This window comes from Hydra vulgaris, chromosome 12, assembly GCF_038396675.1.
Source record: "Hydra vulgaris chromosome 12, alternate assembly HydraT2T_AEP".
Lineage (NCBI taxonomy): Eukaryota > Metazoa > Cnidaria > Hydrozoa > Anthoathecata > Hydridae > Hydra > Hydra vulgaris.
In genome coordinates, this window is record NC_088931.1 from 6747788 (window position 1) to 6764643 (window position 16856).

At 26.1% G+C, this 16856-nt stretch overlaps 1 protein-coding gene across 2 annotated transcripts in view; it reads left to right on the forward strand.

Moving 5' to 3' along the window:
- The first annotated feature begins 333 nt into the window (after positions 1-333).
- The window catches only part of LOC100214287 (coiled-coil domain-containing protein 138), a 46072-nt gene continuing 29549 nt past the window's right edge, over positions 334-16856 (forward strand). For both annotated transcript variants that reach the window (XR_010642100.1, XM_065811376.1), the window contains exons 1-9: positions 334-499; positions 581-606; positions 4698-4769; positions 8674-8826; positions 9248-9346; positions 9429-9506; positions 9674-9740; positions 10158-10186; positions 13153-13311. Coding sequence is in view for 1 of the 2 variants with exons in the window: in XM_065811376.1 (XP_065667448.1) it covers positions 382-499; positions 581-606; positions 4698-4769; positions 8674-8826; positions 9248-9346; positions 9429-9506; positions 9674-9740; positions 10158-10186; positions 13153-13311 (801 nt within the window). In the remaining variant the exon portion in view is untranslated. The remainder of the gene's footprint in view (positions 500-580; positions 607-4697; positions 4770-8673; positions 8827-9247; positions 9347-9428; positions 9507-9673; positions 9741-10157; positions 10187-13152; positions 13312-16856) is intronic.

Consider the following 16856-nt stretch of genomic DNA (forward strand, 5'->3'; position numbering starts at 1 on the left):
TTATAGCTCAATGCAAAAGCTTAATTAAGAAAAGTTAAAAAATGGCTATCCTTTTTGAAAATGGCTATCCTTTTTATTACATATAATTCTGAAGGACCTTAAACCTTTGTAGTGTTTCAGGAAATAATTCAAAACTAGAAACTTTTATCATATACAAATATATTATTAGAGCTGTTTGTATGGGTATTATAGTGGTATATCTGTCAAGGTAAAAGACTCACAATTTTGACAAATTATCAATGATGATAAATAATTATTATTTTGCATATTAATCAAATCAAATTAACTTTTGTTATATTACATATATATTGCATGAGTGTTGCATTCTGTTTATGTTTCAATACAATTAACTTTATTTAGATAAATTTTAATAAGAATAAAATGAGCAGTGATGATTTTATGAGGAAAAAAGAAAATTCAATGTTTTTTAAAGAATATAAACAACAGTACCTAAAAGAGAGACAAGCAAAGTTGAAAGAGATTTCTGATATAGATTGCAGTATACCGACACTTTTATAATTTTTAAAATAAAAAGGTCTTATTAGTTATAAAAAAATATTTTAACTTCTCATTCATTTAGGCAACAGAGAAGAAGATTTCACTGAGGTATATTTTGTAAAAATTAGTTAGAGTTCTTATTTATGTGGTAAAATCAGCTCTCAAAATTTGAAGTATCAGCTAACTAGGCAATTTCTTAAGTGTATTTTTGATTCAAAATGGTGCATTAATTTAAAAAGAGATTTTTATCAAAAATATCAAAATTTGAAAAAAGTTATTAAAATTGGGTCCAACACAAAAAATATTTTATTTGGAAGAAAAGATGTTAGATAATTAGCTTTAAAACAGAAAAATCACAGTTTTTTATAGTAAGTTGGGGTAATGTGGACCAACATGTCAATATGTATTTTGTCGTTTAGAATACTTATACAGCAATAAATACTTTTCATTTTTGCGGAGTCATGTTGTTATGGGTTTGTTTAGATGATTGTTAAAGATGTAATGATAGTATATTAGTAGTGTAGTAGTTTTGAAACAGCACATTAAATTTTTACTGTATATAAACATGTTTTATTGTAGGCTCATGAACCTCTAACATAGAACATAAAAACTTTTGGATAATTTTTAATTGAACTTTGGCATTCATCATGCTCGGAATTTTTATAAATGTTTTGTGACTTTCAAATTAAAATATTTTATATTAAATATGGGTAGGCTGACCTAAGTACTCTATTTTTTTTGTAGGCGAGCACAGAGCTGAAACTTATTAAACTTAATTTGTTGCAGTGCTCTCCTACATAAAAAAAAGTATTTCATCACCCTAAATATAGAGAGTTTTGAATTTATTTTGTGATATATATGTGAATTATGTGATATATTTAGAAAAGTGGTAAAAAACATTTAAAAAAAGAATTTTTAATTAAGAAATAAAAAATCTGTTAAATATACAAATTAACAATGGATTGAGTTCTGGAGTCAATTAAGAGAGTAAATATCTTCACAATCATCAGTATCAAATTGATAAATAAGGAATTGATTTCTCCCCTTTTAAATAATCTCATTCCTTTTATTCAAATCTTTATGCATTCTTTAAAAAAAAATAAGAAAAAAATTTTGTATTTAAGTAAAATGTTTTTTATATTAAAGCAGTTGCAGTTTCTTTGATTAAAGGTTGTATTATTAAAATGTGAAGTTGAAAGACTACTTTTATAACCATATTTTAATAAGGCTTTATTTAACAAAAAGATTTTGAAATATTTCTTTACAAGGCAAAATTGCAGACACTCGAGGTTCAACTGAGTGTGGTATCTGTTCGTCAGCACAGATGTAATTTAATTTATCATCAAGTTCGAAATAAGGTTTGAAAATGTTTTCCAGGAGATTAGATAAACATCTAGGCAGTTGACAACTTTCATGTTGTGTTGTATGCTCTAGTCAAATTTGCATTTTTACTAAATTTACAAGTGATTTTTATAGCTATTTTTTTTGCACTTGTGTGACATCTTTTTGCACTTGTGTGACATCTTGTGTGACATCTTTTTGCACTTGTGTGACATCTTTTTGCACTTGTGTGACATCTTGTGTGACATCTTTTTGCACTTGTGTGACATCTTTTTGCACTTGTGTGACATCTTGTGTGACATCTTTTTGCACTTGTGTGACATCTTTTTGCACTTGTGTGACATCTTTTTGCACTTGTGTGACATCTTGTGTGACATCTTTTTGCACTTGTGTGACATCTTGTGTGACATCTTTTTGCACTTGTGTGAAATCTTGTGTGACATTTTGTGTGACATCTTTTTGCACTTGTGGGACATCTTTTTGCGCTTGTGTGACATCTTTTTGCACTTGTGTGACATCTTGTGTGACATCTTTTTGCGCTTGTGTGACATCTTTTTGCACTTGTGTGACATCTTTTTGCACTTGTGTGACATCTTTTTGCACTTGTGTGACATCTTTTTGCACTTGTGTGACATCTTTTTGCACTTGTGTGACATCTATGAAAAAAAAGAATGAATCTGATTATGTTATGCCTTTTTCATTTCAAATCATTTGAAATTAGTTATCATTGAAAATTGTAATTTTTGTTTCAGTACTTTTTTTTTTGCTATAATTTTGAACTCCATCTGCTTGATGATATAAAATCTTCTTCATTTGGTTTGAATTTTTAGAAATATAGGTTCAATTCAAAAATAGTTTTTGCAAAAAATATTTTAAAACAGTATTTAATTAAGTCACATTTTATAAGTGGCTACGTATTAAAGAATTTTTTCATTTCATAAAACTTAATAAAATTTGTTATCTTATAGTCTTCATCATTTGGTGCTTCAATCATCAATGGTAAAATAATAATTGTAATAATGATTAACTAGTTATAAGTATGCAACAATTGCTCACAACATTAGACAATGCTTAACAAGTTATAAACTTCAGGAAATTTTTAAATATTTCTTTATAATATATAATGCATTGTTAAAATAACATATATTTATGTTTTTAATCTAAATAAAAAAAGGCCATAATTTATTAAGTTTGTTAATATAAAATTTTGTTTTATGTTTTGTTAATTTCATTGAAAATATAAAAATCTTATCATAAGTTAAAAAGCATATAAATCTTATAAGTTAAAAAAATAACTCCAATTGAGATATTTAATGTTAATTTATAAGTAATTTAAGGTAAATGATTGATGCACTTTAATAAAAAAAAGCTTCAAATTACACTTTGCAAAAAAAAGATGTATGAAAAGATCCTTTACAGCAAAATCTTCCATTAATATATTTTGATTTCAAATATAATATATCCAGCACTTTTCTTATTAGTTTTAAATAAGCGGTTGAATTGTTTAACAGTCTTAAAAATTTTCTTATTTAAAATTATTACCATTTTATTTCAATCTTTTTTATTTCAACCTCAAAAGTTGAAATTAATTGATCTCATGGGAAAAATATATTCATTCATTTTTCAATATTTTGAGATTTATGCAATTTTCACCATATAAAAAATAGCAGGTAAAAACCTGTTAACGCATGCATTTTTTTTTCTTGTTATGAAGTGCTTTACCAAGTCATTTATTAGACAAATTCTAGTAATTTATGAATTACATTAAGTGAATTTAACATGTATCAAATTTTTTCAAATTCATAAAACATAAGTTAACATTCTTATGAAACAAGGTCCTCATTTGACACATAATTATCTCCATTCCTAAAAGTATTATTGAATTATCAAATATCGTTTTTATTTTTTTTTTATTTTATTTTTTTATTAACAATAAAACTAAATTATAATTTTTATGAAATCAAAATTTAATTTAGCATATATATAAATATATATATATATATATATATATATATATATATATATATATATATATATATATATATATATATATATATATATATATATATGTATATATATTTATATATATTAGGGTGCATTGAAAAACAGAATTTTATTAAAATTGCCTTGTAATAGCTCTAAATATATGCTATATAATAAAATATCACTGAATTAACAAAAAATTTCGAAATTAAAATATTTTTAGAGTTGCCTCTAGTCCCTTGAACATTTTAGGGCCCCTAATATTCTGGGAAAAAAAAATTCTTCAAAAGTAGATGAACCTGGTTCTCAAAAGAAGCAAAATTTTATAAAATGTTTGAAAATAATATTTGTTTTATGTAAAAATTATTATTTTGAATTTCATTGCATAATAACTATGGTTTTTCAACTAAAAATAAATAAAGTGCATTTTTACAGGTTTTTTAATATATTTTTTTTTTTTAAGTTTTTTTATAAAACAATTATTAATTTCAAACTTTTTATAAAATTTCACTTCTTTTGAGTACCAGGTTGATCTACTTTTGAAGAATTTTTTTTTCCCAGAATATTAGGGGCCCTAAAATGTTCAAGGGTCTAGAGGCAACTCTAAAAATATTTTGATTTCGAAACTTTTTGTTAATTCAGTGATATTTTATTATATAGCATATATTTAGAGCTATTACAAGGCAATTTTAAAAAAATTCTGTTTTTCAATGCACCCTAATATATATATATATATATATATATATATATATATATATATATATATATATATATATATATATATATATATATATATATATATATATATATATTTATTGCTTAATATATTATTATTTATTTTTTTATATTCATATTTGCTTTCCTTTTATATATAGGATTCTTTTTTTGGTGTTGATCAAACAAAATTGCTTCATGTGGAACTTTCAGAGATAAGCAGAAAGCTTCATGTATTTATTTTTTTTTGTTACATTTCACATTTATTACCATAATTTTTTGTGTTTTTTTTTTTTTTTTTGAGTTTTGTTTCTTATTAAAAGTATGTTGAGTTTTAGGTTCAAATCTTTTTTTAGTACAAAAGTCATCTACTATTATTGCATTGACCAAAAATTTGTATTATAGTCAATGCAATTATAGTAGATTCAAGTTCCTTCTTGATTTACTAAAAAGTCTTTGTATCTGCATCTTAGACAGGGCATCGAGACTCTAGGCAGAAAAGTTTTTGGGGCCCTAAACAATCCTAAATACCACAATTTTTTTTCCATGATACTCTATTTAAAAATCGAGCTCACTAAAATCATTGTGCACAGGCTGCAGTCTTGTCTGCCTATAGATAGATCTGGCCCTGTCTGTAATGTGCAGCAATGCAGCAAGAGACAAAATAATATCTTTAGTATATTTTTTTTTCAATAAAAACATTAAAAAAATTAACAAACTACAATGAAAAATTGAGCTTTCTAGTTTTCGAAGATGCTAAACTATCAATAATCTTTTTGATATTTATGATGCAATCTCTGATAGGCTTAGCTATGATATGCATCATAGCTAGGCCATTTAATCAATCTTGTCATATATTGGACCTTAACCAAGTTTTAAATTCTTTTAAAAACTGAGAAACTTTATTCTCCCAAAGCAACACAAACAGGAGGGGTGCAAAGCAGTTGCAAAATTCATTTAATTAAAGGGAAGACATTATCATCACATTACTTGTATGCTTCCAGCACACATTCAGATAGGTCTTGTTGCTTTTTGACTGCTTTCCATTTTAGCTCCCAAAGTTCAAATTCTGAAAAAAACTTTCATTAATTGGACATTCTCATCAACAATATTTATGTTGGGCAGCCCATTCATTAAACTCAGTATATTAGTTATGGATGCTGTTAACTTTGTCTTTGTTTTATTTAATAAATTTCTAGGTATTGCTACATTTAATTCAAAAGAGTTATATTTAATTCAAAAGGTTTCATCAGAAAATCTGAGCTGTAAATCTAGTAGTATGCTATCAAGTAACGGTAAATAAACATTGACTCTATAGTAAGTTAGAGGATCATTGGTATTGAGGTTTTCACGATTAATTTGTTTTCCTGTAATTCGTAGAATCTTGATTTTTGAACCTAAGTCTTCTAGTAACTTTGATGCAGTCATAAATATAGTATTAAAGTTTTCTTCATTCTGTCGTCTTTTATTTAATACCTTAATGGTACGTTTAAGAATACCTTTGGCATATTCCTTATCCAATAATTTTTTTTGAAGAGCTTCACTTAAAGAGACTGTGGTATTTAACACATTGGCTAATAAACAAAGTATTGTTACAAATAAGGACTCAGATATTGCATTTTTTAGTAATGTGGCCTTTGTTGAAGAATCCCATTCATTCCACTGAGAGATCAAATCAAGCATTTCTACTATATTTATTAAACAAGATCTAAAACTTAACACAGAATCATGCTGTTCAATCCATCTTGTTTTTCGTAAACTTGTAAGCATTCCCTTATTTATATGTTTAAGAACGTTACTTTGCTTTCGCAAAGCTTTAAAAAATGATATTCTTTCATTGTGCCAATAGTATTTTTTACAGCTCTGTAGCTCTGTTTGTCTGTGCGAGCTGCGCAGACGAACATTTGCAAATTGATAAGTTTAAAGCATGGTTGTAACATGGACTTTTTAATGCGTTTGGTAGAATCTTCTGTAACTTTGTGACTGCTCCGTTGTTTTCACCTAACATAAGGCTGCATCCATCAGTACCTATACCAACACAATCCTTTAAATTAAAGCCAAATTTTGTCAATGTATTTGCAACTGTGTTTGCTTGCAATTCTCCAGTTAATACAGGTTCATAAGTAAAGTCAGAATATTTTTCAATATGGCAGTTTACAAAACCAATAAAATCTTCACAGATTTCACAGGTATTGACATCAATATATCTTAGTATGACTCATTTGAGAACTATGACTGGTATCTGTTGATTCATCATATAACGCTATAAAAATCTCGATAAAAAATTTTTGTTTTAAGTCCTGAATTTGTTGAGCGCATGGTTCAATTATTTCATTTTGAATACTTTTACTTATGTACGTTGTTTTAGAATTACAGTTATTCAAATGTATTTTAAAAATATTGTCCCCAGCACTCACTCGAAAGCGAAGCAATTCCCAAAAATTGCCATCATTAATTACTGTAGAGTTTTGATTTATTTCAAAGATCTGCCCATCATCGCGATGACCGAAACAATATTCTGTCGACCAAGAAATATTATAGAATCAATTATAGTCTTTATTCGTTCTCGATTTTCTTTAGCCTGTTTAAGCCTTCCTTCGTTAACTAAATTACGTACATCTGTAGAGGGACATTCATATGTTCTGATGAAATCTGATGCTGCCAACATAGCAACTTTATGATATGCATTGCAATCATGTAATTGTAAGTCTTCATCATTACCCAAAAGCTTTGAATTTTTAAGAGGTAAAGTAACTAGCTTGAGTAATTGCACTTGACTGTGTATTCCCCTAACTTTAGCAAAAAGAAAGCTTAAAATACTTAAAAAAAGTTCCATAAAGGCATTCTGAAATCATTATCCACGGAAATTTATGTATATGTTTCTCAGAAAAAAAGCAATTAACATTCTTACCGTTCTTTAAATGTACAGAATATGGATATTTGTAATTTGGACCAAGAAACCAATTGCATTTCAATATTTGGTATTTATCTTGTGTAGTTACCTGATGCATTAAAAATGCCCCTATGTCTATAGGCAAACAGCTGTCATCTTTTGTTGCTGATATTGAATCTTCTTTATTAATTTCTGCATTAGCTTTACTTGTAAAATTAGCAGCTTCCATACCAAGTCCAGGTTCTGGAGAAAAAGGACTAAGTTTCATTGTAATTTGATTAAACTTAGCCATGCCAATAAATGCACAATTAAAGTTGTTTGGATGATGACACTGAAGATAAAGGCAAAATGATAGGACCTGCATGGTCCTGTCATCTAAAGAGCCTGTTGGTCATTGTAGCTAATAAAAATAATTTAATTTAAAATATAAAATAAAATAGTAAAAAGTATTTGTCGTTTATTTATTTAAAATAGTAATAAACACACTTTTGCTTTCTAAATAAAAAACTAATTCATAAGAAGTTTATTCAGTTACTATTAAAAAAAAAATTCTTTGTGTCTTATTTAAATACAACTTGAAGTGTATTTTAATGTAATATAACTTGAAGTGTTTTAACTTCAATTGTTGAAAAATAAATACTTTTTTATTGAAATTTTAACTACCAAAACGGTGTCGCGTATATAAATTATACTACAAATTAAAGTTAAATTGAAAAAAAAAAATTTGCCATTAAAACCAAATCTATACTTTTTTTCGAAAGTGCTTTTTTAAAAGCAGTTTTACAAGTTTTTTAAAATAGTATTTTATTGTTATTTAATTATTGAATGAATTAATGATGATAACATTAAATCGTTTAGAAACTTTCATTGTTTTTCTTCAATATCATAAAAATGTTAAAAATGCAACAGATTTTTTTTGTAATGCTATGAAAAAGTTTTAGTTTAGCAAAAACAAAATGTAAATAGTTGGCTGCAGAATAATTTTTCGTATTGTTATTTCTTTTATAAATTTTTCAATAATATTTTGAAGTTTGACATTTCTTAGGAGGCAGAGGGGTAGTTACTTCTTACCCACCCACCCATCTCTTCTTTGTATGTGCCACTGAAATCAGAACTATATATTTGATGAAGGAAAATAATGACACTATACATATATATGTATTAATTGATTATATTTTTATTTCCTAATTTTTATTTACTTTAGTTTTTTTTTAATTTACTTTCATCAGTGTTGTATAATTTAGCATGAAAGCAAAAAGTTGCATTTACAGGAAGTCATGTTAAATGAAAAAGAAGCTAAATTAAATAAGATTGAAAATAAACTTGCTGACTATGCTCTTTCTTTGGAAGAGATTGTTGAAAATTGTGTAAAGAAAAAATCTCAAGAATTAGAACAAGTATTTTTTTTCAAGATTTTTATATATAAAAATGTATGGGTTGTATATTTCATTCTATGTATGTTTTGTGTTGATTGTTATCATTGTTATGTTATTACTATTGTTATGCTGCTGTGCTTTATGTTAGTACTACTGTATTATTGATTATTGATATATGCTCTAAAGCTCTTGCTGATGGTCATTTCAGTATGACAGCGGCAATGACAGCTTATGCTGACTTTAATCTTATTATGAGATATATGCTACAAAATCATGATTACTCTGATCATGCTATTATGAGCGACACTTACTGTAATGAGTATTACAATAAACTTTTAGTAATATATTTATTATGTTGTATTGAATCATTATATTTTTGTGCTTTTGAATTCATTTAAATAGCATGTTTGTGTAATTTAAATTATGTATTGAATGATTTTAGGAGTTTATTGTCAAAATAGAAGGTTTAAAAAATGAAAATGTCAAGTTTAAAAAATCTTTTCAAATAATAAAGAAAGCTGGCGACAAAATGAAAGAAAAAGTATATTTTTTTAAAGTTTATTTTTATGTAGTTTTTATGTTTTTGTATTTAAGTTTAATAAAAAGTATTCAAAATTCTTTAGATTTTGTTTTTGCAAGAAAAATTACAACATAGTGAAGAAAAAAACTCATCACAACAACATAGAATAACAAATTTACAAGTAAATTATGTGTATATCATTGTTTTTTAAAATTCATTTTTTAAATATGAATTATTAAGTGCAGCTTAACAACCGTAGAGTTAGTAATTTAATTTATTTTTGATTGAAATGTGAGATAAAGATGTGAGAATATATATATTTTTATTTTCTTAAAATAATTTTCACAGCGGCAAGTAGGCATTTTAAAACAGCAGCTAAAAGAACAGGAAGCTCCAAAGGCTGAAGTAAAAATAGGTAATTTTTAGAAAAAAATTTCTGCGTGTGTTGTGTGTGTGTGTTAATGAGGCAATATATGTATATATCGTTGGCTCAGAGGGCAAAGGTGCAACCTCCATAATGTTTGATTTAACAAGAAATTTTAATTTTACTTAAACAAAGTTTGAGCATTCAGTATAAATCAGCAGTTTGTCTTTTTGTAAATATTAATGCTTTTAAATAACTTCAAACATTTAGTTAAGTTGGACATAACTCAATTCAATTCTAGTGCTCTTAATTGATGGTCCCAACATTAATGTTAACAACATTAATGTTAACAACATAATGGTTTTATTTTGGCAATTTTTAGAGATTACACCTTTATCCTCAAAGTCGATGATATGCATAATGATTATTCTTTTTTAATTTAATTTTAATTTCAATTTTCTTGTTCAGATTTAAAGAACAACGAAAAAACAAGTAAAGTAAGATGCTGAAATAGTTTTTTTTTTTTAATTTCTTTTTTTAAAAAGATGCATCGAGATAAATTGGTATTAAATATGCAGAATGTTACTTTTTTACCGATTTTTTTTTTTTCATTTTCTTTTTATGAGTTTTTCAAATGATTTAAATTTTAGAAACATTATATAGGAAGGTCTTTAGATAATAAAATACAAATTTTTTCTTTAAACAATTTTTTAAATATTTTTTCTTTAAACAATTAACAGTTTTTTGATGTCTTCACAGTTTAAGGTTCAAACCAATGATGCATTCTATGTTGATAGCATCATCACGATGCTGGTTGATGATGCTGATTTAAACAGTTCACTAAGTTATTTTGTAACTTATTTAAGGTATTAAATGTCGTCTGTTACAAATTCTTTTAAATTTTTAATGCGATGATCACTATTTTTTAAGTTTTTTCAATATCTTTTGCCTCAATCTTTTTCTTTAATCTCAGCTATATATTTATTTGTTACATTTATTTATAGATTTTTGACCATCATGTTCTTTATCAGTTACACTTACTAAAAGTTTACTTGAAATTTTTTTGATACTTTTAAATCTCTTTTGAAACCTCTTTTGAATTTCTTTGGTACTTCTAAATCTCTTTTGAGATTTAGAAGTGTCAAAAAATTGTGGTGCTATTTTTTATTCTTGGAAAAAAACAATTAGCATTTTACAATTTTATTTTATATTAAGTAAGATCACATTTTTTATTATTTTAAAATAAACAATTATCTCAAACATCCTCAGAGTATTTTGGTTATCTTTTTTATTATTTCTGGTAATAATAGATTGTGAGTGATCTTACACAAAATCCCATCACACCATGATGTTAGAGTAGTAGGATAAGGTTGCTTAAATCGTACCAGTACTTAAGTCATACCACTTAAATTCTGAATGAATTATAGTTACAATAGCACAACCAATGACAACCAAATATACATCTGAGTGGACCAAGTTAGTTTATGCGTGATTGTCTATTGTAAACAAACCTCATTTTAAATTTTATTGACTAAGTTTATTTTGGTTTTCGTATAATTTTTTGCCTATGTTTAGTAGATAATTTTGCAATAAATTACTGTTTGGCTGAAACATTTTATTTGATGTTAAGTTATGTTTACTTTTAAATTTAATTTGCAACGAGTCTTAAATTGTACTCATATCAGATTTGTAAGTTGCACTGGTTTGGATTGTTTCCGAGAATGTTCTTGATGGTGGTTTTGAAAATGAAATTGATGGTAATTGAAGTTGAAGTTAAAAAAACTTGAAAATTAGTTTGATGTTGCTTTTTGAAGACTTCTTTACTGGGCATGAAGAATCAAAAAGATTTTTCTGCAGTGATAGATGTGTCTATAAGCTAAATAAAACTGCAATTAAATATTTTATCTATTATTCCAATAATAGACCAAAGCAAAGAGTTTTGTGCAATCCACTCTGCGTTGTCAGTTAAAATAATCTCAAAAATAATAAACAAAAAATGTAGCAAATGAAAGAAATACAGTTGTTAATAAAATGGAATCGGAATTAAAAATTAAAAAAACAAAAGGCGATTGGTTTGTTTTACTTTATGAAGAAGATCAGGAGGAAAATAGTTCAGTGCTTAAAATGCATGGGTGCAAAATAAATGTTTTGGAGTTAATATTCTTTACCTTTAACTAAAAGTTTTGTGCCTAGCTTTATCCTGCAGATGGCTATTTTATTGGAAAAAAAAAGGTGCTTACATCTTTTTTTTTTTTTTTTTTTTTTTGTTATTCAACTCCTCAAGGCCATGAAGGCCACTACAGATGAGGAGGCTACTCAATAGTGGTTATAACCCTCTCTCAACTCTATAACTCCGAAACACGAACCTCGACGAACAAGGCCGCTGCGCGGAGAAACAAGTTGAGCGCGGTACTACCAGGGACGTGGTGGGGATCGAACTCGGAACCTCTTGCTTCTGAAGCGAGCGCTTTACCACTACACCACTACCGCAAAATATTATGAGTCCATTAAGAGCTATATTTATTGCAATAAATTTCTCTAAACAACCTTATCAAAACTTAACTTGAAGAGAAAATTTTTTGTTTAAATTATAAGTGTTTATGTTCTAATTTTTAGAATTATATTTTTTTATATTTAAAATTTATTTGTATATTTTTTTGCTTTACTTGATCAATAAATTTTTTGACTATGGTTCTTTTAATCTTTGTTCTTTCTAAACATCTATTTGTTATTGTGATGTTCTCTAAACACCTGCTTCTTCTTGTGATATTCTCTAAATATCTGTTTCTTCTTATGATGTTCTCTAAACATCTGTTTGTTCTTGTGATATTCTCTAAATATCTGTTTGTTCTTGTGATGTTCTCTAAACATCTGCTTCTTCTTGTAATATTCTCAAAACATCTGTTTATTTTTTCAATATTCTCTCTAAACATTTGTTTGTTCTTATGATGTTCTCCAAACATTTGTTTGTTCTTATGATGTTCTCTAAACATCTGTTTGTTTTTGTGATGTTCTCTAAACATCTGTTTGTTCTCTTTTTATTAAAATTAGTTACTCTTATTTACAGATTTTTTTTGTTTTTATTTTTCATGTCTTAGTTTAGTTCAAACAATGCGGATTGTATCCAGCACCACATATAGCAAAAGTATATATATATATATATATATATATATATATATATATATATATATATATATATATATATATATATATATATATATATATATATATATAATTTACAAAAATCAATTATCTTTCTAAAATAATTTACAAAAATCAATTATCTTTCTAAAATAATTTACAAAAATCAATTATCTTTCTAAATTTTCAACAGATATTGAGTATGTTTTCATTTGACTCAAAATAGTTTTTATATGTATATTATAAACAACAAAAAACATTTAATAAAAATTTTTTAACTGAAATAAAACTGAAATTAAAATTGTTAAGAATGTTTGTTTAGTTTTTAGATACAATTTGCACAAGCTTCGTTGGATCTGTGTTACAATGGATAACAGAAGGTCATTTAATTGAGAAAGTCAAAAGTTCTATTTCCTTCATAAAAAGTGGTAGCCAAATGGCAGAATCTGATTTTGATGTTACCAATGAAAGATGTATGAAGGTAAGAAAATTAAAAAAACCTTGATTTATTTAGTATCAATACGTAAATTTAATACTTTTTTAAATGCAAAATATATTTATAAATTATTTATAAAAAACATAAAAATTATTTTTTTTTTAATTATTATTTATCGTTATGTCTGTTATTAGTCTTAAAGTACAAAACTGGTTAATTGTCTAATATGTCTAATTGTCTAATATGTTTCCTTATAAAAGGCACTATTCTGTATAAAAGCTGTTTAAGTTTAAATTTAAAATGTACAATTAGCTTTAAAAAACTTACACAAGATGAGTAATGTTGAAAACAATGTCTAAAACCTGTTTTTTGTGGACTCAAAAAAAGGGTTGCCTGATATACATGTCTGCCATACTCAGGGCAAGTGTGTAAGGGGTGACATGTATGTGCATAGAGGGACATTATACCCTCCCCTCCCGCTACACCATACTCGCTTTTATGTTGGCAAACTAGGGTCTTTAGTCAGAAAATTAAATTTTCTATTGGTTAGCTGGCAAATTATGGACAACAATGAGACAGTATGGTCAGAGGCAATTTTACTGGGGGGGGGGGTTCACCCCTACAAGAAGGTGATTTCTAAGTTATAGTTGGTTTTTTGACACATAATCAGGTACTTGACACATTTCAATCAGGTGAATTTAAGTTTTGAGGACCTTTTTTTTTTTTTTTAAGGAGACTGTCCATACTTTTTAATGATTTACTCCCTCCTCCCCTCTTTTTACTCATAGAATCGCCTCTGAGTATGGTTTTAATTTTTTTTTATAAAGTTGTTATTTATTCAAAAACATTTAGTTATTAACAAGTACTGGTTAATTGTGATAAATTAGAAAAACAAACATTACTAAGGAATTTTGTTTTTAATTTGTGCGTACGTACTTTTATATTGAACCCTCCCCCCTCCCCATAGGCCTAATGTACTTTAAAGACAGCCCTTAACCTCAAATCATATTAAGATATGTTGAAATTATTTTGCAAGCAAGCAAAACAATTTCAAGACATTTGAAGTAAACAACATCTTTCAATATAATATACAATTGAAGTTTAAAAAAAATATTTAATTTTCTTTACATAGCCATTATAAATAACAAAACAGAAAAGTATGAGTAAAAAGTCACAAACATTCAAGTTAAACTGCATTCAAAACACAAATTGAAAATTTTAAAGACAAAATTTTTAACTGTATAAGCTATATTTAAAGGATTACTCCACAGAGTTTACTTAATCTATAATCTCATTTGAAAAACTAAACAAGCTTTTTAGCTAAAGTGTTCATTGAAAATTTCGATGAAGTGTTCATTGAAAACGATGAAGAGTAGATAAGGAGTATTAAAGTTTCAGCAAAAAAGTAGAATAAGAATATCGTTCCATCATAACTTTCTTGTAATTTTTTTTACTATGTACCAGGTCTTTCACCAAAACTTAAAAAATGTTCTAAAATACTTTGAAAAACAGGAATCAGTATTTAAATCAAACTAAGTTATAAAATCTCTATTAACATCAAAAAATTGAAACCTTGTAACAGCCTGCCTGGAACCTATATCAGATGGAACTGTTTTAAATTGTATGTAGATCAAACCAAAATGCAGATTAATGTGTGGATGCATTAACATTTAAAAAAATAGACAAAAAAAAGCATTACCAGTCTACATTAGCTCTTCAAAAAATGTATATATGTATGATATGAAAGATATACTAAGTTATATTATAAAATAATAAATAAAATATATTAGCAATAAGGAATCCATAATACATGTTTTATTAGTAAGTAAATCATTTGTAAAAATAGAAGTTAATATAAAACTGTTACCATTGACGTCAGCGGTTGAATAGCTTCTTTTTCTTCTAAATTCTAAAAAATGGCATCCAAAAAAAAAATCTACTGCCTCCCTAACTTTACCCCGGTTTTATAACTTTATAACTTGATATTTCATCTGAAATGCAAATTTCTCTATTTAATCGTTTTAGTTCAGCTTGCATGAAGCATGCAATAGAATAATAGAAGTTATTGATAGATTAAGGAACATTTATTATTATGAAGTCTTTAAAAAACAATATAAAACTCAATAACTATAAAATTTAAAAGTAAAAAAAAAAAAGTCAATAATAAGAAAACATGTGAAACATATGGCAATTAAAAAATTCTTAGAAAAATTATTAAAAACTTTTACCATATAAGAATTTTTTGAAAGTTTAGATAAAACAAAAAACAATTTAAAAAAAAAAGTCATAAATGTCTTTATTGATGGAAATCAAAACAAATAATTAAAAATAGTAATGATATAATAAGGTATATAAAAATAGTTCGTAAAATAAGTAATTAAAAAAATAATAATAATCAAAAAAACAAAAACTGTTAGTTCAAACAGCCAACTAAAAGAAAAAACATATTGTGGATATTGTGGTATCAAGAAATTCAGTAGAGCATAGCCTTTTCTTTTTGCTACAAGTAAGATTTTTAGTTTTCCATTTAGCGTTTTTTGTGTTCTAATAGTTTTCATGTATTTTTTATACATAAAAGGAATAATAAAAATAAATAAACTCTTTGATTTAAAACCTTAGTGTTCTTACTTATATATTAACAGCGTGATTCGTCCTTTTTAGAGAAAAAAAATCTGAGTATCCCTGTTATATTGGTTATATACCAACTGCATTTTCTTATAAAAATATGGATAACATTCTAAAGCTTCTGAAGAGCATTGTGAACAGTAAAAAAACATTAGCAAATGCTTTCTAGAAATGAGACTCTCTAATCAAGTCATTAGGTTGGATCATTTAATGATGCAAAAACTAACAAGGATAATGATTGAAGAAAGCTATTTAAATTGTCCTTCAGAAAACAAGATAATCCAAGGAGCTGTTGAAATTAATTATAAAAAGTTTGTAAATTAAATTTTTCATAATTGGTTCATAATTTTATTATAATTGGTTCATATTTTTCATAATAGGTTCATAATTGGTTCATAATTTTAAACCAATTGTTTTTCTCGAAAAAATAAATTTCTTAAAAATTTGCATATTTTTATTTTTAAGCATACCAACCCAAGCATTTGTAACAAAAGAAAAACAACTGGACTTTTGAGATAAAATTTCAAATACAAAAATTGAAACAAAAAACTATGAAAATATTAAGACAATTAAAGTTTACAAAGGAAAAAAAAAAGAAAAATCTTTATTATTATTACTTATTTAACTGGAGTTAGCAAACCAGCTTTGTTTGAATGGATTTTGCAAAAAGTTAAACCATGTGTTAAGCCAATTGTTAAAACAATGTCCTTAGAAAATCATTTGTTAAATGTATTAATGAAGTTAAGATTTGGACATAAAAATAAAGGCTTAGTTTTGAGATTCAACATTTGTAAAGGAGTCAAAAATATTTTGCTTATGGATAAAACGATTAGCTATTGTGCAATTTAATTGTGTGGCAAGCTGCTATAAGAGCAGATCTGCCATATTGTTTCTCAAACTTCAAAAGTTGTGTTTCTATAATGGACTGCACTGAAATATTTATAGAAAGACCTCATAACTAAACA